Below are 22,595 nucleotides of genomic sequence, written 5' to 3'. Positions count from 1 at the left end.
CCCAGTGCAATCTCTGTGGAGTCCGTGCCAGCTGGGGTCTGACACTGCACGGCAGTGCTGTAGCAGCCATTCCTCCACTCCCATCCAGGGTCTAGGCTCCTTCCTCTCGGAAGGGGATTTAATTAGCAGTTAGCTGTCCTTTCTCCATGGGCACTGCTATGCTGAGAGCCTGCTTCCCAGCCCAGGTAGACAGACATGCGCTTGCTGTGCTTGAAGTAGCATGTGAAAAATAGCAGTATGGCCACGTCAGCACAGGTTAGCCATCCCAGTACAATCCTGTCTGACCGTAGGTGCAGAGTCAGGCAGCTACCCAGCCACCCTGCTGTTTTCACAGCACTAGCTCAAGCACAGCTAGCACCTGTCTGCCTCCTCACGCTGGGAAGCAAACACCCAGCTGCCCTGTAGACATACCCCATTGCCCCTTCAGTCCTTGGCATTCCTGCACAAGCTGTCTGCAGTGGTTTTGTTCTGTGATGCAGACACCCGGGAACTGGAGTGACACCCCACCCCTTCCCACACCTCCTCTCTCACTTATTGTCCAAAGAACATTGAGAAATGTCCTGGTAATAGCCACTAGAGAACCAGCTATCATCCTTGCTGCTCCCCGGCTTTGGTTCCTGTCTTCCCCTGCTGCTCCTCCCACTCCCTACAAAGATTGCAGGGGCCAGTATCACTATCCCTATTGCACATGTGGGGCAACTGAGGCACAGAGCAGGGACCTGACTTGCACAGGGAGGGAGTGTGGTAAACGTCTGTCTCAGATCTGGACTTTAGCGTCCAAAATCTGGGTGCTTACCTGAACCTCCCCCAAGCTCACTACCAGCTTGGATTTTACTTCGCTGCCACCAGATAAGATGTAGGCTCTTATCAGCCTGGGTTCCCCAAATATTCCTTGGGGGACCCCCTCTGTGGCCTCCCCACTTCCTTTGGGAAGACCCCCCACGACTCAGAAATCTGAGTCTACTGGTAAGGGAAAAATCCCCCCTCCCTTCCCTCTCTCCGGTGTCCTGCTCTGAGCCACTGGAGGGAATTGATGCAATCTCCTTTACATCACAATACCAAGAAAACCTTGTCTCCTTTCTCTCCAAAGAGACAGTTTCAAACACAGGGAAACTAAAGTGATTCTTTCTCTTTTTCCCCGTAGCCTGTTTCCGCCCTGGGGACGATAGGAAAATAACCCACAGCCTGGCTTTTCCCTTCCCTTTGCCTCACTAGGAAAGAAACTTCCACAAGTTTTAAAAAGAAAACTTTATATAAAAAGAAAGAAAATACAGAACAATAATACTGCATTAAGAGATCAATACAGGCTCTTGCTTATAGGAAAATATGAATAACCAGTCTGATTTAAAAATTAGCCAATTCAAATCAGTCCAGCAAATCAACATTCAGGTCAATACAAATCAAAGCACATCACAGCCGATTACTTTGTTTCCTTTTGTACTCACAGACTTTTAGTAGAATATTTGAGATAAGATGGAGTTAGAAGAAAAGCTTGTTTTCTCACAGCCGAGGAAAACAAAAAAACAGAGAACAAAGCCAAAAACCTCCAGAGGTTCCCACCCTTACTTTTGAAAAATCCGGTTTCCTGATTGGTCCTCTGGTCAGGTGTTTGGTTCCCTTTGTAAACCCTTTACAGTAAAAGAAAATTAACCCTTACCTTACCTATCTACTTATGACAGGGAGTCAGTAGCAAAACCAGGAAATGAACCTTGGAGTCCTGGTTTCCAGTCCCTTGCTGTAACCGTTAGATGCTCATCCGTTTAGTAGTCAGCCTGTGGGGGTTCTCGCAGTAAAGCAAACCCCTCTAAGTGTCGCACCTGCTTTATTTCTTCACCTTTCACAATAGCAGCTCAGGTGCCAGGTGGGATTGTTCCAATTACACAAAGGCCAGAAATCTGTGGCAGCCCCTTCCTGAGCAGCCCCCGAGCCAGGCAGTGCCAGCTGTCAGCAGGGAGTGTGAGACCAGAGTTTTGGTAGGGTTGGTGTGTTCTTGTGACAGATGCTTCTGCTCAGAGCCTGGTCACATGTTCGTTCTCCAGGGAGACTGCAAGTGCCTCGTTTTTATCAGTGGACCGAGGGGGAGATGGAGATGACACAGGGAAGGTGTGCCTGTTACCTGACTGAGTACCCCGTCCCTACTCCCCTGTCTGCAAAGCCCACACCATCCAGCGGAGCAATGAAATTTGCATGCAGTCTTCTCTGGGAAGCAACAGTGCATCCCAGTTGCCCCACATCCCCACCCTCCAAGCACTGATGTCCTCAGGAGGTTACCATAGCAAAGACTCAGTGCCAGATAAACTCTGTGGTGAGTCAGATCAGAGTGCTTTACAGCACACAGCTATGCGTTAGGAACATGAATCTTGGCAGGGGAGCAGGTGGTGGCTGAGGCTAGGACACCTGTTAGCTGCCATTTCTGGGACTTGCAGTTGCACATGCTCTCGTGTATCATGTGTTTACTTAGCGTGGGTTCCCATGACTGGCTGTAAGAAAGGCTAGGTGAATCTCTGTAGCCCCGTGGCTGGGGTGGGGTGAGCCCCCAAGAGCCCAGCTCTGAGGGTAGGTCGGGGCTGCAGCCGGAGGAGAGGCACCCAGCACGGGTAGGTGCACCTGCCAAAGCTTGAATCCGGCTAGAGAGGCTAAAAATGGGAGTGAGTATGCACCCAGAGCTCTGAGCAGCTTGTACAACCGATTCTGCGGTCCAGGCCGTGCTACCTAGATGAACACTAGTGTGGATACGCCGACATGAGCTGTGTCACGCCTCCCGCTGCAGTGCAGATGTTGGGTGGGTCTGCACAGATGAGCCAGAAACACCCTCATCTAAACACACTTACCACCAGCCTTGGCTGCCGGTACCATGAGCCCAGCTTACCTCTTGGGTTCTCAGGGTGGCTGAAAGCAGAGCGAGAGTGTGTGTTTATCTGGGCATCCCAGACCTCTCCCTCTGCTGTGACATCCCTCTGAAGCCGCTTTGCAGTTGAGTGGAAGGTGTTGTCCGCAGGCCAGCCCGGCCTCGGCTTTTCTCAGCTCCGAGCTGAGGTCCGACATGTGGCTCTCTCCTAGGTACCATTCCCCCAATCAAATCTGCTCAGGAGGAGGGGGATGACGTGAAGAAGCTTTTCACCATCGCCTGCCCTGTGATCCTGGCCACACTTGGGGTGGCCCTGCTTTTCATCATCCGGAAGAAGAGGAAGGAGAAGCGTCTGAAGAGATTGAGAGGTGAGGTGTGAGCCCGGCTTCCTATGAGGTGGCGGGTTTAGCTTCACCTGCTTTAGAAGAAAACTGCAGCCACACCAGACTTCTGAGTGAGTCTGTCTCCTCCATTATTAGATGCACTGATTAAATATCTGCTGGTCAGGAGGCTGTGTATTGATTGCATCGGGCAGGGTAGGACTGAGAGATTCAGGCTTGCAGCTGGAAAGCATGTTGGGAACCTGTGAGTTACACCGTCGTGAAAACACTAGTTCCTCCACTGGGTTAATGTAGAGCTGCTCAGGCCAGGAGGTAAGGGAGGGTGCCCCATTGTCTAGAAATGATAGAACCAGAGTCATGCTCGCCAATTCCCAAGAGGCAAGCAAATTCTGACAGACAGGTTCTGCATTGGGAATGGAGGGAAGGACAATTCAGCAGCAGGATCTCCATGAGATGCAGGCTCTGCTCCCTCCCCTGAGGGACTGAACCTCAGGCAAGTGTTCATAGGAAGTGATCGGGAAGTTCCTTTGTTGTTCAGCTAAATATTTAGGCTGAGATTTTTCTGTGTGACTTGTGATTTTGGGACCTGGCTGCAGCCGCCACGAAGAGGCACCATTCTCAGAAGGGGTGCTCAGACCCCTCCCAAATCACTAGTCACTGTGGACTGTCTTGGCCATCATTTCTTGTACTGTCTTGCGTCTGTGCCGTGCTGCACTACGCACTGAATGGATGTAGAATGCGAGTTGGCCCTGAAGTGCATGGCTGAGCCACAGCAGGTTGGGAGGAAGGGATCTAACAGACAGGCAGGCAGAGTGATCAAGGTAGGCTCGGGAAGCATCATGGTAGTTGCATGAGCTTTGTTAATATTTTGGGTGGGTTTCTTGGGAGGTGATTAGTTGACACTAATGAGTGTTAGGTCTCGCTGGAGTTTTCCTAGAAGGCAGGCCTTGCAGTTCTGTAATGGCATACACTACCTGTGATGGTTGCAGTTAAACACCTTAGAGGGTTTGACCATGGACAGTCATGTTCCCAAGTGGCCTTTGTAACTTACATCTGCAGCTTGGCATATGGTGGTGCGGGAGAGGGACTTGGACAGGGTTCCCTGCCCTTTTCCCCACCCAGTCCGCAAAGCATAGACAGATGCTTAATGAAACAGAAAACTTTGATGGGGGGGGTGTTCAGTTAACATGGATTAAACATATTGCAACAGTTAATAGGAGACAATAGATTTCTAGCGGTAAGCAGTAAGTGTGGGCAACAGTCCTGCAAAGGCGGGGGAGATGGTCTTTGAGAGAAGAATCTGTGAGTTGCTCTGCCGTGCCAGTGCAGAGTATGAGAGAAGTAGACAGACAGACAGACAGACAGACAAAGTGCCTCCATGAGTTCTTGAAGCTCTAAAGTCTGTGATCATCCATTTCAGTGTAGATCTTAGTATAGATCCTGGAGGCTCTCTTGGGCATTGGATTGTGTTCCTCTTGAAAAGCATGCACTGAAGAAGGCTAAATTTTGGTAGGATGGGTGAGGCCAAGAGCTTCACTGACTGGAAGGATTTAAAAAAAAAATAGCAAACTAGTTTGTTCAGATACTTAAAAAATAACAGTGCCTATTATAGTAGTTCGATGTAGTTTGATGGCAAGATACTGTGATTGGACACATCTTACACTAGAATTAATGTTGATAGTGTCTGTGCACGTCATATACTCTCCCGTCTAGCATATCGCACAGGCGGCCGTTCTGGAAGCTTGCCTTCTCACAGATGGACACGCCCCAGCCCATGCCTCAGTCTGCAGTGGGAACAGAGTCCGTCCTCCGGCCTTTTCATGGCTCTCTTACAAACGTCTCTTGCTTTTGTATTGCAGATGCAAAGAGCTTGGCAGAAATGCTAATAAGGTGGGTGAGCAGTGCCTTGGTTTCCAGCATAAGACCCTCTCTCACTCGCTGGTGTAGTTCATGGCACCAGAGCGCATCCTCAGCGTGTGTCTACATATGCTGCGGTCACACCTCCTACCTGCAGTGTAGACAGACCCACAGTGACCAGGGGTGTCACTTCCAAGCCTCCCTTTCTAAAGCAGCTTGAAAGCAGGTGTAGCCGGTGGCTTTTCTCAGGCTACCGCTGGCCCCCCTATTCTGACAGCAAACGAATGTTGGGTGAGAAGAGGCCATGTGGTGCCATCCACCAGATGGGGGTGTCTGAATCCCTCTCTGGGAGTCTGGGCTCGTACCCAGCATCGAATCTGCAGGTGAGAGGCTGCCCTGAGGAAGGAGAGATAGAGGTGGTGACCTGACAGGCGCTGAGGCCCAGCGCTGTGTGACTCGCTCAGAGTCCTGCCTGCTCATTTGGGGTAGCGCTAGCACACGGCACTGAAAGGATTGGATCCCTGGGATGATGGAGCACAGGGAAAAGACCCTATTTTACCCACTAACTGGGGGTTTGAGGACTTCATAATACTGAATATCTCCCTGTGACAGCAGTGGGTCTGGTGTGTCGCTTTTTGCTTATTTTTCAAAGCACGGCGGAGCGATTACCAATACATGGCAGGTATTGGAATGTGACGGGGTGGCGACTTGTTCTTCACCCACAGCCCTTTTGTGGGGTGTCCCCTGACCCCACCCCCAGCAGGAAGAAAGGGGTTGTAGACCTGGTTGCCGGTAAGGCGTGTTCAGTCAGCGAAGTGGAGGCTCTGCTATATTCACTGGCTTCTCTTTTCTCTGCAGCAAGAATAACCGGAGCTTTGACACCCCAGTGAAAGGGCCCCCCCAGGGGCCCCGGCTGCACATTGATATTCCTCGTGTCCAGCTGCTCATTGAGGATAAGGAGGGCATCAAGCAGCTGGGTGAGTGGCGCTCTTGCTCAGATGTAATGGCACTCGGCCTTATTACTGTTTAAAGGATTGCTGACTAAACCCTCCTTCCGCCAACCCTTTCCTGCTGAAGGCCACAGGTGAACCTTACCACTAGCACCATGGACTCCTGGCTGGGTCCAGCTGGCGTGTTGCAGGCCGGGGGACACTCCTGCTCATGCACCAGAGACGAAGGCAGCTGCAGCAAGCACTGTGAGATGGAACAGGCATGGCCATACATTGAGAGAACCCACAGAAGGGCCCTGGCTACACTTCTGGCCAGGGAAATACTATTCCCAAGTTGATACCTGTCTGCCCTGGCTTCTGAGTGCCAGCTCCCCATGCCCAGAGTCCATCCTGGGTAGGGCATGTAGTTTCGCTCAGGACTGAAATGTCTTCCCTGCCCTGCCATCCCTCAGCCCCTTGTATGTAATCCATTTTCAGCCATGTTGCCAATACCGCTTGGGATCATTCTCACACTCCAGTTCTGGGGGAAACTGGGTTGGACAGAGGCTGGGAGTCCCCTCTGCCGTGCCCCCATTTCATACTCAGGAAGGAGGAAGTGCCACTTCCCTGGCCCTGCACCATACAACACAGGAGGAGCTGTGTGAAGCCCCAGCTCTTTTGTGTGTATTGAGCCTAACATGGGTGGAGGAAGGTCCCCTCAAGCAGGGTAGCCAGCGATCAATCTGGCAAGGAGTCACTGTCAAGTGGGTCAGGACAGCATGGGCTGGCAATGCTGGTTACTTGCAATGGCTGCATCTGTGGAGCTGTCTGAGCTCAGTCCCCAAACTGTCCTCTTTGCAGGGGATGATAAGGCTACAATACCAGTGACAGACACGGAGTTCAGCCAAGCTGTGAATCCCCAGAGCTTCTGCACTGGGGTATCCTTGCACCATCCAGCTCTGATACAGAACACTGGACCCTTGATTGACATGTCTGACATTCGACCTGGCACCAGTAAGTACCTGAGGCTGTGTGGCTGATCCCTTTTCCCCAAGAGGCAGAGAGAGGAAACTGACCCAGGCTGTTGGTTGGCTGAGTACCCCAGCCATCGAGCTGAGCATTGTCTCCTCCCAGACCAACCTAGGTGGAGTTAGTTAGGCAGCCTCTGGATCCTATTGGATCCTCCCCCTGCAGGGCTGGGCTGGGCAGGGCCATGTCTATGTATGTGCCCTGCTCTGAGAATCCTGCTGGGGCTCAGGCATGAGAGGGGCAATGCGGCTTGCCAGAGGTAGCAATAGATGTGCTCACAGACACCTAGAGAACTATTAGAGCACAAACTTAGGTGTAGCTTGGGGATTGCAGTGAGACCTGGGCACCTCAGTCACTGTGTAGCTTTGTGTGCTCATCGTTGCACCTGCAAATCCTGTGCATGGGGCCTGTACTGAGCTCACTCATTCTCAGCTCAGCCCTGGCTGTAGCCAGGAGCGGCGCCAGGGTTTTTGGTGCCTTGGGCGGGGGTCCGTCTGCGCTCCTGGTCTTCAGGGCACTTCAGCGGTGGGTCCTGGAGTAACTGACTGAAGGACCTGCCGCAGAATTGCCGCCAAATTGCTGCCAAACACATGGAGTGCAGAAGGACCCCTCTACTGCCGAATTGCCGCTGAGGGCTGCAAAATGCCACCCTCCCAAATCCTGGCGCCCTAGGCGACCACCTAGGTCGCCTAAAGGGAAGTGCCGGCCCTGGGTGTAGCTCACCTTACTGTAGGAACAGGGAGACTCTATATCCTCAAACTGACTCTAGATGCTGTCCTGAGTCTTCGTCAGGCAGCCCATGCCAGTTGGGCTGTGTTTGCATTTTAGAGCACTTTAAAATGAAACACAGGTCCAATGGCAGGAAAGGAAGTGAGTTGTACCTCAGAACCCCCTTCACCATCACCCCAAATTGCATCACGTGTGGAATACATGGACTCAACTCCTACAAGCATACACGCTGATGGTGTGTGAACTTTAAAAGAAAATGTGCAAAGTGCTCTAAACAGAAATGCTGCTGCAGCTGGTGTGTGTCTCAGGTGGCTGTTGGCATTTCTTGTCTTCCTCACAGCAGCACAACTGCATAAAACTAAAGTGAAAATCTACTAGGGGTTGGAGCTTTGGGTAGGTCACATCAGGGAGGGTTAGGGTGATAGGTTCTGTGTGAATACTGCCCATTTTCCCCTCTAACTTTGTGCCAAAGAAGTGTGAAGTACCAGGTGTGTGTCATAACCTAACTGCACTCTGTCATTTATAAGGCTGCTCCTGTTACTGAACATGGTGGTGCTGTTGCCTGCTCCAGAAGCCATCCTCCCCTTTGTGCAGTGTGGCTATGAGAGCACCTGTGCAACAAATGCAACTGTGAGAGGGATGAGTGCAGCAGCAGCGGGGCATTGAACAAACATCAAACAGATTCTGAGGGGGAGTGAAAATGTGTCAACTCTTTGCAAATTACTGTCACTCAGTCTAGCTCAAAGGGGTGTGACATTAGACATTCAGTAGCTCATAGTTAGTTACATTTAGGGATAATGTAAGAGTGCGTGTGTCATAAACAGATAGCTAAGGGTTAATGTCTCTTTCCCCTGTAAAGGGTTAACAAACAGTGACCTGCAACACCTGACCAGAGGACCAATCAGGAGACAAGATACTTTCAAATCTGGGTGGAGGGAAGGTTGGGTGTGGGTCCTTGTTCTTGGTGGTTGTCTCTCTAGGCTCTGAAGTGACACACGTATCTACCAGGCTCTCTAACCTTCTGTTTCCAATTTTAAGTACAAAGGTAGAAAGACAGTATAGTCTTTTAAATGTTTTCTGTATTTGCAAATGTGTAGTTGCTGGAAATATTTTAAATGTATGTTTCTGGATAAGCTGTTTTTGTTTTTTATCCATTTCTATATTGAAAAACCCTGTAATCACCATCTAGATACAGAAGAAAACTTTTACTTTTTTCTTCTTTATATAAAAGTTTTGCTTTTTAAGACCTGTTTGATTTTTTCCCTAGTTGAGGCTCAAGGGAATTGAGTCTGTACTCACCAGGGAATTGGTGGGGGGAAGGGAAGGATAGATTTCCTCTTTGTGTTAGATTCAGGGAGCTTGAATCTGTATTGCCTCTGGGTGAGGGGGAATCCCTTTGTTTAGATTCACAGAGCTTGAATCTGCCTCTCTCTCCTAGTGTACTCAGGATGCGAAGAATCTGGGAGGAAGAAAGGAGGGGAAAGGGAAATGGTTTATTCCCCTTTGTTGTGAGACTTGAGGAATCTGGGTTTTAGGGGTCCCCAGGGAAGGTTTTGGGGAGATGAGAGTTTTTTAGGTACTCAGAATCCTGATTGATGGCAGCATATCAGATCTAAGCTGGTAATTAAGCTTCAAGGTTTTCATGCTAGTACCTCATGTTTTGGACTGTAAGGTTCAGGTTGAGGAAAGAATACTATGACAGCATGGTTATATATTGTTATTCACATAAGACTTTCTGCTAAGAGTTATTACTGTTAAGTAAATAAGGTAAGGGGATTGTCTTTGTATTTAGTGATAAGATAATAACAGTTGCTTTAGACTTACTTATGTCTCCAGCTGAGCAGATATCAACAATCGATGCTTTCTAAAGAGGAGGCAAGGAGTCTAAATATATGCATAACTTCCTAAAAACAGCAGACTGTGTCTCAAATCAGTCCATTCTACAAATGATGACAAATATGTTGATGTTTGTATCATGTTATGTTATACAATTGACTACAGACTCTTGCTCTAATGGAAGACAAAAAAATGCACAGGAAAATGCATGAAATATATCAGCTGGAGCTAAGTAAGTGTTTTCCAAAGTACTATTTTGAGTACTTAGTTGCATTATCAATTGTATTTAGAAGCTTTCTGTCAATTTTCCACTAGTTATGGCTCTTTTGCTGATTGATTGATTGATTGGATGCCCAATAATGTTTGTTTAAACATCCATGCTGGTGATGACCCCTAGATATGTGCCAAACTAACATGTGGTAGCAACCAACTCTTTCTAGCTGACGAGTTACCCCTTAGTGCTCCAGATGGGTCAGGGCTAGTAAACTACAGACACTTGTGTCTGTTGGCGTACAGATGTCTAGCAGTATACACAGACCTGCATCTGTGTCTACAGCTGGACATTGGCAAACAAACATGCATGTTCACCCTGTAGACAGGTGTGTTCCACGGAGGCTCAATGTTTGCCTTATGAGAGCACCTCTTTCTCAATTCTCAGAGAAGAGAACAAATCTGACTGACTTTCTTTGTTGTCTAACTTCTGTGCTTCAGACCCAGTTTCCCGGAAGAGTGTGAAATCTGCGCACAGCACCCGGAACAGGTACTCTAGCCAATGGACTCTCACCAAATGCCAGGCGTCTACTCCTGCACGTACTCTGACATCAGACTGGAGGACTGTGGGATCCCAGCATGGAATTATGGTCACAGAGAGCGACAGCTACAGTGCCAGTTTATCTCAGGACACGGGTGAGTTGGCAGGATGGGGAATGTGGTGGTGGGGATTGCTGCCTGAGGGAAAGGCCAGGTGTGTGGCACATCTAGTGGAACAAGAGAGAAATGGGAGGCAGCACCACTGCTCAGCTATTCACTCCTGGGAGCAGCTTCTGCCCCACCCACCTTCTACCATCTCTCCAGCAGGAAACAGCCCAGCGTATCCACAGCGAGCCTCCTGGCAGCCAGCTTCCATGCATGTTTTCTTCAGAGTCCAGGCAGAGCATAGTCTGCAGCAGGGTTGATTTGATGTAAATTGTCAGTCAGGAAGACTTGATGTAATCGTGGATTTCTACCTAAAAGTGCATTTGTGTTGGTTGTTATAACCTTACTACATATTCTTCACAAGTCAGTGATAGATGTAGCTGAAAAGTTTTCTACATAATTCACTTAAAACATGTATAGCTTAGTTTTCAGCTATATCACAAAAAGAATGATTGATTGATTTGGGTATTTCATTTCCAAAAGGTGATTGAAGCAGATGATAGTTCACCTTCCAATGACTTCATAAATATCTCTAGTTCAACAGATTAATCATTAATATTAGGAGGAGAACATCAGTGGAAAGATGTATAAATTCTTTTATTTAACTAAAACTGTAACAATGTGTATTCTGGATTTTTTCTAGAACAGCAAACATAATATTGTAACGCAACAAGCATCTATGACTTTTTTTAGGTTAGTTAAACAGTCAAGCTTTTTTAAATAAAAAATCAATTGATGGTCAGCCAGGTCAACATGAGAAACTTACTTAACCTAAAATATTGGCTTCTGCAGGTAACTTAGCTGTCTTCATCTTCATTTTCATATTTGTTCGTTCATAATCTGGAAATGAAAAACAAGCTTTCCTACATATGTACGTCCCAACTGATTTCTCAGTTTGGAATGAATTAGTCCAAAGGAAGAAAATAAATAGTCTTCCTGCACTGGGAGATGATCACTGCCAGAGTTGCTGAATCCAAGTCCTTAAGTGACTTCCTCCAAAACATCAGCAGCAAATGTATATGTCCGGAATGGTTCATTCTGAACTTTGATGTGTATTATAGTTGGCAGTATGGAGGGATGATTGCTAGATGCCTATGCCATAGCCAACTCCTCTTCTTCAGCAGTTAAGGAAGGTTTAAGCCTGCTACCATGTATTGAGAATATTTGCCAGAAAAGGAGCTGGAGATTGTGGTTGTCCCATTTGTTTGTTTAATGCTTGTGATTTAGCTCTGTTGTGGCATAATTCTCTTATTAAGATTTCACTCGGTTCCTTCCCAATGGCAGAAGCGATTTCCCTGCATTTTGTTCAAGGCTGCAGAAATAGGCTTCAGGGCATTCAGCGTGTGTTCAGCATGTCTCTTAAGGCCAATGTTGTGAACCGTGGCTCTGACTGTGCCATCTAATTTTGTTATGAATTTGCTCACAAAATGTCAGCAGACTAGGCCAGTTCTTGATCGAGTGCTCAAAACAGTCCACTGCTGAGTTCTCTTGCATGTCCTGTGGGAGAGTGAGTGAGTTAGCTTGGTTCCTCCCTGAGCAGCTGCTGCACAGTGGTTGTTACAGAAGTGTGTGTTTGTTTTGTAATGTAGAATCATGGAATATCAGCATTGGAAGGGACCTTGTCTAGTCCAAAAAAAAATCTTCCCAGCCAGGGCTTTGTTGAGTGGACCTTGAAAACCTCTATGGAAGAAGATTCCACCACCTCTCCTGGTGACCCATTCCAGTGCTTCACCACTCTCCTTGTGGAAATAGGTTTCTAATAAATATCCAACTTGGACCTCCCCCTGCTCCATGTGGAGACCCTTGCACCTTGTTCTGTCATCTGCCACCACTGTGAACAGGCCAGATCCATCCTCTTAGGAATCCCCTTTCAGACAGTTGAAAGCAGCTATTAAAGCCCCCCTCAGTTTTCTCTTCTGCAGACTAAAGAAGCCCAGTTCCCTTGGCCTCGTCTTGTAAGTAAGTCAAGTCAAGTCCTCTAATCATGCTCCAAAATGTCTGTCTGTTTGTTAGTCTATAAGGTGCCGCAGGACTCTTTGTGGCTAATTGCTTTTGTTGCCCTCTGCTGGACTCTTTTCAATTTGTCCACATCCTCCTTGTGGTGTGGGACCCAAAACTTAACTTGACACGCACTCCAGGTGAGGCCTCAGCAATGCTGAATAGTGGGGAATGGTCATGTCTCTTGGTCTGCTGGCAATGCCTCGACTTAGATGGCTCAAAATGCTGTTTGTTAGCCTTCGTGGCAACAAGGGCACACAGTTGACTGGTATGCAGCTTCTTGTCCATTGTAACTAACTAACTACCAGGTCCTTTTGTGCAGAACTGCTGCCTGGCCACTTGGTCCCTAGGCTGGAGTGGTGCATGAGATTTGTCTGTCCTAAGTAAGTAAATGCAGGACTCATCCAATGAGGTTCAACAAGGATAAATGCTGTCTTTTGGGCTAAACCTCTAATGTGCTTAGGTCCTTCTGGATCCTATCCCTACCCTGCAGTGTATGTAGTGCCTTTCCTGGTTTAGAGTCATCTGGAAAGTTGCTGAGGGTGCAGTCCCTGCTAGGTGCTGGCTCAGTAATGAAAATATTGAATTAAACTGGACCCAGGACAGATCCTTGGGGTGCTCTGCTTGAGATTGTCTGCGAAGTAGACATGGAGCCATTAATCATTACCTAGCTTTCTATCAATCAATCAACCAGTCACCTTGTGATGGTATTTTAGCCTCATTCAGAACCTTAGAGTGCAAATAAATGGGGTACCCACATGAATTCCTCTAAGCTTAATTAGCAGCTTGGATCTGATAGCTGCCACCAGTATAGTCTTTTGGGACACTCTGGTCCCTCAAAAACCTTCCCTGGGGACCCCAAAAGACCCAAATTCCTTGAGTCTCACAACAAAGAGGAATAAACCATTTCCCTTCCCCCTCCTTTCTTCCTCCCAGGTCTTTCCTGGCCTGGGTACACTAGGAGATCACTGTGAATCAAACTCCTTGAATCACAACACAGAGAGGAATGTTCCTCCCCCCCTTTTTTTCCCTCATCAAGAGGTGATACTGATTCAAAGTCTGTGAATGTAAAACAAAGAGGGAATGCACCTTTCCCCCTCCTTCCTTTTTGCCTTCTCCCACAAATTCCCTGCTGGGTTAAGACTCTGTTTCTTAGAGCCTTACTGAGGGGGAAAAATCAATCAGGTTTTTTAAAAAGAAAGAAAAACTAATAATTCTCCATAAATTCAAGATGGAATGTTATAGGGTCTTTCAGCTTATAACCATTGGAGAGAAAACCTTCCCCCCACCCTGCACAAATACAAATTCAAATACATTCAGCAAACTACACATTTGCAAACAAAGAAAACCATCCAAAAGACTAAAACTGCCTTTATCCTGAGACTTACTTACTAAAATTAGAACAGAAGATAGATAGTATTTCAGAAAGATTGGAGGAATCTGCTTACATGTCTGGTCCCTCTTAGAACCCAGAGAGAACACACACAAAAGCTTCTGTCCACCCAGATTTGACAGTATCTTGTTTCCCGACTGGTCCTCTGGTCAAGTGTTCCAGGTTCACTGTTTGTTAACCCCTTACAGGTAAAGGACATAGTAACCGGTAACTGTGTGCTTATGACACACCTGTAGTGCATTCATCCAGCCCATACTACTAAAACTTGCTGGCCAGACTACTGTGGGAGATTGTCCTGAAAGTACAGGTCTTGTCTTGGCTCTCCTGGTCAGGATGGCAGATTGGTGACTCAGTCCCCTATGGGAGGGAGTCTGTGTCCACCATCACCTGCTGCCTCCTCTTGGGAGTGGGAGTGAGTTGTGCCTTCCAATTGGTGGAGTCTCCTTGTGCTCCCTTCCATTGGATGCGTTATGTAGGTGAGACTCTTCCTCAGGACGTGTGGAGAGAATATGGAAGTGGGTGTTCACCTGTATTTGTGTTGCTGGTACATGGATGCTTCTCTGTTGTCTTTTGGAAGTCACATGCTGCTGAGTTTTGTCACTGTCCTCCGGGGCAGATGTCAGGATATGCTTCTGTGGGCCTGTCTGTCTTTGTTTTCTGTTATGCAATGAAGGGTTGATACTTCTTCCTCCAGTCCTTGAATGCTCTCTCCCACTTGGGCGACCAGCTTGTGCTTTGCTTTGGACATAGTTGCATCTGTCCTGTGGAATACAAACAAACATGGCCCAACAGGTGGTAGCTCACCATCCATCGTATCCTCTGTCTGAGTGTGTCCTCAGCTATTGCAGCTACTACTGAGAGAAGCCTGTAGAATGGTGTAGTCAGCGGGCCCTCTGAGGGGAGATGACCTCTGGTAGCCTCTCTGCTGAGGGCAGCCCAGGTGCTTTTCAGCTGGCTTGGAGCAGGGGTCATGGCTCAGGGCTGCACCCAGCACTCCATCATACAGGCCCTTGGATGGTCCCTGTAGAACATGGTGCTGCAAAGTCACAGCCCCTCCATGCTCCTTCCTGGTGGTGGCATGAAGGCTGGATTGGTTGAAGCAAGGGGCAGGGTCTGGCTGCACGGGCAAGGACCGGGCCCCCTTGCACTCCCCTCTAAACTCCCTTGTAAACTCCCCTGTTTGCCAGCCCTGTTCGCAAGCTCCTCTGGTCGCTTAGGGGCCTCAACCTTATAGTCCTGATGGGTACAATTAGCCGTACTGCTCACAGCCGTGCCTCAGCATTCACTCACACAAAGCCTACTAGAGAGAAGGGTTGTGCCCCAAGGGGCACCTGCAGCCCTCCCTATCAATCAAAGCTGCCATCCTGCCACAGTCCCACACCTGGGGCCTGTACATCTGAAACACTGAAGTAAGTAAGTCAGTCAGTCAGTCAGTCTTTGGCTAGGAGGTGCATCAACGGACCATGCAACCACTGGCAGTTGCCTTAGGACACTCTTCTAAACAAGCAGCAGAGGGGTAGCCATGTTAGTCAGAATCTGTAAAAGCAGCAGAGACCCCTGTGGCACCTTATGGACTAACAAACTGACATTCTGGAGCGTGAGCTTTCGTGGGTGAATACCCACTTTGTCGGATGCATGTAGTGGAAATTTCCAGGGGCAGGTATGCGTATATATATGCAAGCAAGCTGGAGATGATAACGAGGTTAGTTCAATCAGGGAGGATGAGGCCCTGTTCTAGCAGCTGAAGTGTGAAAACCAAGAGGGGACAAACTGCTTCTGTAGTTGGCAAGCCGTTCACAGTCTTTGTTCAGTTCTGAGCTGATGGTGTCAAATTTGCAGATGAACTGAAGCTCAGCAGTTTCTCTTTGAAGTCTAGTCCTGAAGTGTTTTTGCTGCAGGATTGGCCACCTTGAGGTCTGCTATAGTGTGGCCAGGGAGGTTGAAGTGCTCACCTACAGGTTTTTGTATATTGCCATTCCTAATATCTGATTTGTGTCCATTTATCCTTTTGAATATTGAACAAAGACTGTGAACAGCTTGCCAACTACAGAAGCAGTTTCTCCTCTCTTGGTTTTCACACTTCACCTGCTAGAACAGGGCCTCATCCTCCCTGATTGAACTAACCTCGTTATCATCTCCAGCTTGCTTGCATATATATACGCCTACCTGCCCCTGGAAATTTCCACTACATGCATCCGACAAAGTGGGTATTCACCCACGAAAGCTCACACTCCAGAATGTCAGTTTGTTAGTCCATAAGGTGCCACAGGGGTCTCTGCCTCTTCTAAACAAGTGCTTCTCATCTTCAATACATTTGCTGCATTGTCTGTGACCAAGCTGCATACTAGACATTGGACCTTTCCCTCCGTTTGGTAGAGCTTGCTACTTACTTACTTACAAGCATTCTGCTGTGTGTACATTTCCCACAGTCTCAACCATTCCTGTAAAAAAGACAATTCCCACCTGCCACTGTCACACTAGCACCTACAGCCAGATCATTGTGGACATGGCTCTATCCATCAAGCCTCAGGTTACCAACATCACCCTGTAGCTCTTTTGCACACTGCTCAGTTTCCCTTTCTGACATTTCATCCAGCAATGTGTCTGCAACATCTGCTCTGTTGGGCAGACTGTATCCCAGTCTATCTATCTTAACAACTGAACCATGTTAATGATGTGAGGGTTCCCAATCATTCAGCACACAAAAAGTTCATGGCATAAACAAACAAACCAACCAGACAAGGTTTGGATCACTCACTCACCTACCTACCTCTTTCCATGATCATCTAGTTCATAGCACAAACAAACAAACACACACTTCTATGTTTGTTTGTTTCTGAATGATGGACAGTTCCTCTTTCTTTTCATTGTGCGGCAGGGGGTATACTGTAGGGACACAACCAACACCCTATCATTGGCAGACAACTTGAACTAAACTATACAAAATGATGGTAACCTTGACAGTGGATAGGCTTCAAAACCCTGCACATTGTGGACAGATTCTCCTCAACAACATAAGTAACTCACTCAATGCACTTACTTACTTATCATCATACTACTGAACATATTCACTGACACTCAGTACTACCATTGTAGATAAAAAATAAATAAACAAACAGCTGCAATACACACACAGACAGATCTTCCTTTTACAACTACATAGTTTGCTCAAATGTGAGAATTCAAGAACACACACTCACTCCAGAACACAGATAGGCAGTCCAAAATAAAAAAAAAAGGTTACCAACCTGAAGATCCTGCATGTTCCTTTCTTCATCATAAACAAACAGCAGCCACCCACAAAGAAATACTGCTCATGATGACGTTTCACTCACTCACTCACTCAACCAGGCCTTGCTTTTCTATGTTGCACTGTTTTTGTTTGTTTGTTTACATTCTGCACACACACGTCTTACCCACAGGTAGAGGAACTTCATTAAAATCATCCCACACTGGGTCTCCTTTACTGCCTGCTGCCATTATAGGTTTTTCCTTCTAGAGGGAGAATGCTCAGGTAGATCACAAATCAATAAAGTCTCCACTCAGACAGACAGATCTCAAGACGTCTGGAATATGCTGCCCAAACAAACACTTTACCTTTTGTTTCTACTGCCTCTCCCCAACACCTCACATTTATCTGCAGACAACAACTCCTTGTCCAGATCTGTTCCACCCCAACAAGCCTCTGTTCATTGAACCCTCTGACACTTGGAGACAGCTAAGGGATCAACTCTGGCAAGGTCTATGGGAAGGGGGACATGACATGACATGTCAACCTAAGATAGGCAACTTCACCTAGAAGAATAGCACAGCTGAAGTCCAGTCAACATATCATAGTTCAACTTAACTTAACTTATCTCAGATCCTCACAGCATAGGGTCAATTGCCACAGCTCCCCCCTCAACTCTATTTCCACCTCTCACCAAGCTCGAGTGCTGCAGTCAACAGGAGAACAATCAGGTATCGATATATCACCTCTGCTCCATACACAATACCTCAATCCCAAATAGATCAATCACTACCCACCAATCCAACAAATAGTCTAGAGAAAGATAGATAGATAGATAGATAGCCTCTGCATACACCAATTTTCAGAGGAACAATGGAGTTGAGGTTTGCTATTTACTTACTTACTTACTTACTCACTCTTGCTGCTAACAAACAAGCATGTTATCTCTGGAGTCACAAATCCGAAGTTCAGGAACTTCAAAACTAAGCATCTCTGATGCTATCTATCTTGAGCACTGAGCCCCAGTGGTAGATTAGATAGATAAACCTCAACAATCTACACTGAACACCCAGGAACCCCATACAAGTGGGTCCCTAATCCATGAACTATGAGACCTCATTTACAAAACCTTTCTTAAACCTTACATGAACATATTGTCTCATACTATAGATTTACAGTTTATAATCCCTATTCCACAGGAATATCTTTGAGCTATAATGTACCTTAATCAAAACCCTCTGTAGATTAGATTGGAATTTTTTGATTAAAATAAAATAACCTATTTAATGTAAAAGACAGACCCTTCTTTTCTTTTAACCATTGCTTTTTATCCACTCTGCTCTGCAGTCAGTATTTTGAGTGGCTGGGGCATGCACCAGACACATGCCCATCTACTAAGTACATTTGCCCCTCACAAGGGACAAGCTTGCTCACTGATGGAGAACACCACACCAAAGTTTGCCATTTCATTCTTGTATAAAAACCACACAGAAAGATGTGTGTGGGTTGTTTGTTTGATTAAATAAATACAAATGTGTCCATTATTTGTGCATGATTTAAACTACATATTGTGTATTTATTTAACAAAAAACATTCACACAAACAAGTATACATCATTTTAAACAATACATACCAACCAAACATTACATTATTGTTGTGGGGTTTGTGATTTTGTGTGGGGTTTCTATATTTATTAACATAGAAAGCTTTGATAAAAATGCAGACTGCTTCATTTTAATACAGTGGTTTCAAAACACAATTTAGTCAAAATCTGCCACACTCTCAGTATTCTACACCAGTGCCATCTCCCCCCAGGCCTGATCTGATTGCCTACCTTGTTTTCAGACAAAGGGCGGAACAGCATGGTGTCTACAGAGAGCGCCTCATCCACCTACGAGGAGCTGGCACGAGCCTACGAGCACGCCAAGCTCGAGGAGCAACTGCAGCATGCCAAGTTTGAGATCACAGAGTGCTTCATCTCAGATAGCTCCTCCGACCAAATGACCACAGGCACCAATGAAAACGCAGACAGCATGACATCCATGAGCACCCCATCCGAGCCAGGTATCTGCAGGTTCACCGCCTCCCCACCCAAGCCCCAGGACAGCGACAGAGGCAAGAACGTGGCAGTGCCCATCCCACACAGAGCTAACAAGAGTAAGTATCCTTCCATGGCTAAGAGAGCCCCCATCACCAATGCAGGAGTGAAGCTGCAGCAAGGCTCCTATGGCCACTGAGGTCCCAGCCCCCACAACTGCACTTCATCCTGTAGAGCACACACATGGCCTGCTCCCAAGGGTTTTTCAAGCAACCCTCCTGTGTCAACCAACTGGAGCAGCCCATGTGTGTCTGGTAGCACAGCAGGTGTGGCCCCAGCTGGAATGCAATTACTCACCTGAATTTGCAGCTACTATCCTTTCCATGATTCCTTTGGTAGCCAGAAAAAAAAACAGGGTTTATTTCACACAAGAGTTCAACCACTATTTGCCAGTCTTTCAGGGCTCAGAGAGGGAAATGATTACTTGCCGCAGAACATATCATCTCAGTTTTACCCCACTACACTCTCAGCCTTTCTAAGAACACACTGAAGCACAGATGACAACTAGACAGAGCTTCTGCTCTCAAGAGGAGTCAAGTGCCACAGCCCCTCTAGGTTGCACACACCCACATAATCCTTTGCAGCTGTTCACGCAAAGCCTTTAGATTCACACTATGATCAATGCTTACTAAGCCCACTTTCCTTTCTCCCCCCCTAGCCTTACATGTCTGTGATGAGGTTTATTATACACAGATGGTCCCTGGTAATTTACTATTTGTTTGTGGTGTTGTCAGGTGCTGCTTTCAGTCCTCACTTCTGAAATTCTAGGTTCATTATAGCCAGAGACGAGAGGAACCAGGGAGCTGAAATAGACTGAAAGCTAGGACCTCTATGGTGGCATTCACAGAAATGCTCCCAGTTCCACGCGCAGGGCCAGGTACGCAGGCAGAGCTTCAGAGTCTCAATGCGTGGATGAGACGATGGTGTAGAGAGGAGGGGTTTACGTTCATTAGGAACTGGGGAAACTTTTGGGATGGGGGGAGCCTATACGGGAGAGATGGGCTCCACCTAAACCAAAGCGGAACCAGACTGCTGGCACTAAACATTGAAAAGGTTGTAGAGCAGTTTTTAAACTAGGAGATGGGGGAAAGCCGACTGCTGCAGAGGAGCATGTGGATCGGACATAGACTTCTCTTAAGGGAGGGTCTAGTGATAGAGAATCTCCAGGTTATAGTCAGGAGCAGACGATTGAAGAGGATAATGTAAGGGCCGGAGCAGATGATAAACAGTCACATAAAAAAAGGATCTGACACATCAGAAAAGGGAAGACAAATAAACAGGGACAAGTTTTTAAAGTGCTTGTACACAAATGTTAGAATAAGATGGATGAACTGGAGTGCCTTGCGATAAAGGAGGAGATTGACATAATAGGCATCACAGAAACCTGCTGGACTGACAGCAATCAATGGGACACAATCATTCCAGAGTACAAAATATATTGGCAGGACAGAACAGGGCATGGGGGGAGGGGAGTGGCACTATATGCGACAGAAAATGTAGAAAACAGAAAACACACATTATATATGAGGTAAGAAGTTTCTCTATGAAAACACAGACCCCTATAAGCAGCTTGAAGCCAGCTGCTTCAAATGAAGTAAAAATCTTAAGTGAATCCGCATGTTCCGCAGAATCTCTTTGCATAGTAATTAATTTCATGCTCTAATAAAAATATTACATTACAGATCTATTATTGACCACCAGACCAGGACAGTGATAGTGAGGATGAAATGCTAAGGGAAATTAGAGAAGCTATCAAAATTAATAACTCAATAATAGGGGAGGATTTCGATTACCCCATATCGACTGGGAACAGGTCACCTCAGGACAAAATGCAAAGACAAAATTTCTCAATACTTTACATGACTGCTTCGTGGAGCAGCTGGTATGGGAACCCACAAGAGGACAGGCAACTCTAGGTTTAGTCCTGAGTGAAGCACAGGAGCTGGTCCAAGAGACAACAACAATAGGACCACTTGGAAATATTGACCATAATATAACTCAGGGGACCTATGCAAAAATGAGGGGGTTAGTTACACAAGAATTACAAGGTACAGTGAAATCCCTGCAAGTTGCATGGGCACTTTTTCAAGAAAGACACCATAATAGAGGCCCAACTTCAAATGTATACCCCAAATTAAGAAACACAGTCAAAGAACTAAAAAAAGACACACGGTGGCTTAACCACCATGTAAAAGAAGCACTGAGAGATAAAAAGACTTCCTTTAATAAGTGGAAGTCAAATCCTAGTGAGGTTAATACAAAGGAGCATAAACACTGCCAAATTAAATGTAAAAGTGTAATAAGATAAGCCAAGGAGGACTTTGAAGAACAGCTAGACAACAACTCCAAAGGTAATAACAAAATGTTTCAGTAAGTACCTCAGAAGCAGGAAGCCTGCTAAACAACCAGTGGGGTCCCTCGATGATAGAGATAGAAAAGGACTGCTTAAAGACAATAGAGTCATTGTGGAGAAACTACACAGATTCTTGGCTTCTGTCTTTGCAGCAGAGGATGTTGGGAAAATTCCCAACCCTGAGCCAGTTTTTGTAGGTGACAAATCTGAGGAACTGTCACAGATTGAAGTGTCACTAGAGGAGGTTTGGGAATTAATCGATAAACTCAACAACAACAAGCCACCGGGACCGGCTGGCATTCACCCAAGAGTTCTGAAAGAACTCAAATGTGAAATTGCTGAACTATTCACTAGGTTTTGTAACCTGTCCTTTAAATCAGCTTCGGTACCCAACAACTGGAAGATAGATAGCTAATGTGACGCCAAAAGGGCTGTAGAGGTGATCCCGGCAATTACAGACTGGTAAGTCTAACGTCGGTACCGGGCAAATCGGTCCAAACAATAGTGAAGACATAAAATTGTCAGACACATAACAGAACATAAATTGTTGGGCTAAAGTCAACATGGTTTCTGTAAAGGGAAATCGTGTCTTACTAATCTATTAGAGTTCTTTGAAGGGGTCGATAAACGTGGAGAAAGGGGATCCGGTGGATGTAGCGTACTTAGATTTCCAGAAAGCCTTTGACAAGGTCCCTCACCAAAGGCTCATACGTACATTACGTTGTTGTGGGATAAAAGGGAAGGTCCTTTCATGGACTGAGAACCAGTTAAGACAGGGAACAAAGGGTAGGAATTAATGGTAAATTCTCAGAATGGAGAGGGGTAACTAGTGCTGTTCCCCAACAGTCAGTCAGTCCTAGGACCAATCCTATTCAACTTAATTCACAAATGATCTGGAGAAAAGAGTAAAAGGTGAGGTGGCAAAGTTTGCAGATGATACTAAACTGCTCAAGATGGTTAAGACCAAAGCAGACTGTGAAGAACTTCACAAAGATCTCTCAAAACTAAATGATTGGGCAACAGAATGGCAAATGAAATTT

General features: G+C 46.6%; 1 protein-coding gene and 1 long non-coding RNA gene across 2 annotated transcripts in view; one reads left to right on the top strand and one right to left on the bottom strand.

Moving 5' to 3' along the window:
• Positions 1 to 22,595, top strand: part of DSCAML1 (DS cell adhesion molecule like 1) — a 323,770-nt gene that overhangs the window by 297,692 nt on the left and 3,483 nt on the right. Inside the window, exons 27-32 of the mRNA XM_075073502.1 lie at positions 3,061 to 3,216; positions 5,049 to 5,079; positions 5,905 to 6,023; positions 6,837 to 6,989; positions 10,281 to 10,475; positions 18,950 to 19,261. Coding sequence (XP_074929603.1) covers positions 3,061 to 3,216; positions 5,049 to 5,079; positions 5,905 to 6,023; positions 6,837 to 6,989; positions 10,281 to 10,475; positions 18,950 to 19,261 — 966 coding nt within the window. The remainder of the gene's footprint in view (positions 1 to 3,060; positions 3,217 to 5,048; positions 5,080 to 5,904; positions 6,024 to 6,836; positions 6,990 to 10,280; positions 10,476 to 18,949; positions 19,262 to 22,595) is intronic.
• The window catches only part of LOC116834162 (uncharacterized), an 11,098-nt gene continuing 2,911 nt past the window's right edge, over positions 14,409 to 22,595 (bottom strand). Inside the window, exons 3-4 of the long non-coding RNA XR_012657207.1 lie at positions 17,729 to 17,810; positions 14,409 to 14,631 (exon numbers count right to left, since the gene is read on the bottom strand). This is a non-coding gene — a long non-coding RNA (uncharacterized LOC116834162). The remainder of the gene's footprint in view (positions 14,632 to 17,728; positions 17,811 to 22,595) is intronic.

This window comes from Chelonoidis abingdonii, chromosome 18, assembly GCF_003597395.2.
Source record: "Chelonoidis abingdonii isolate Lonesome George chromosome 18, CheloAbing_2.0, whole genome shotgun sequence".
NCBI lineage: Eukaryota > Metazoa > Chordata > Testudines > Testudinidae > Chelonoidis > Chelonoidis abingdonii.
This window is presented reverse-complemented; position numbering and strand designations above follow the sequence as displayed.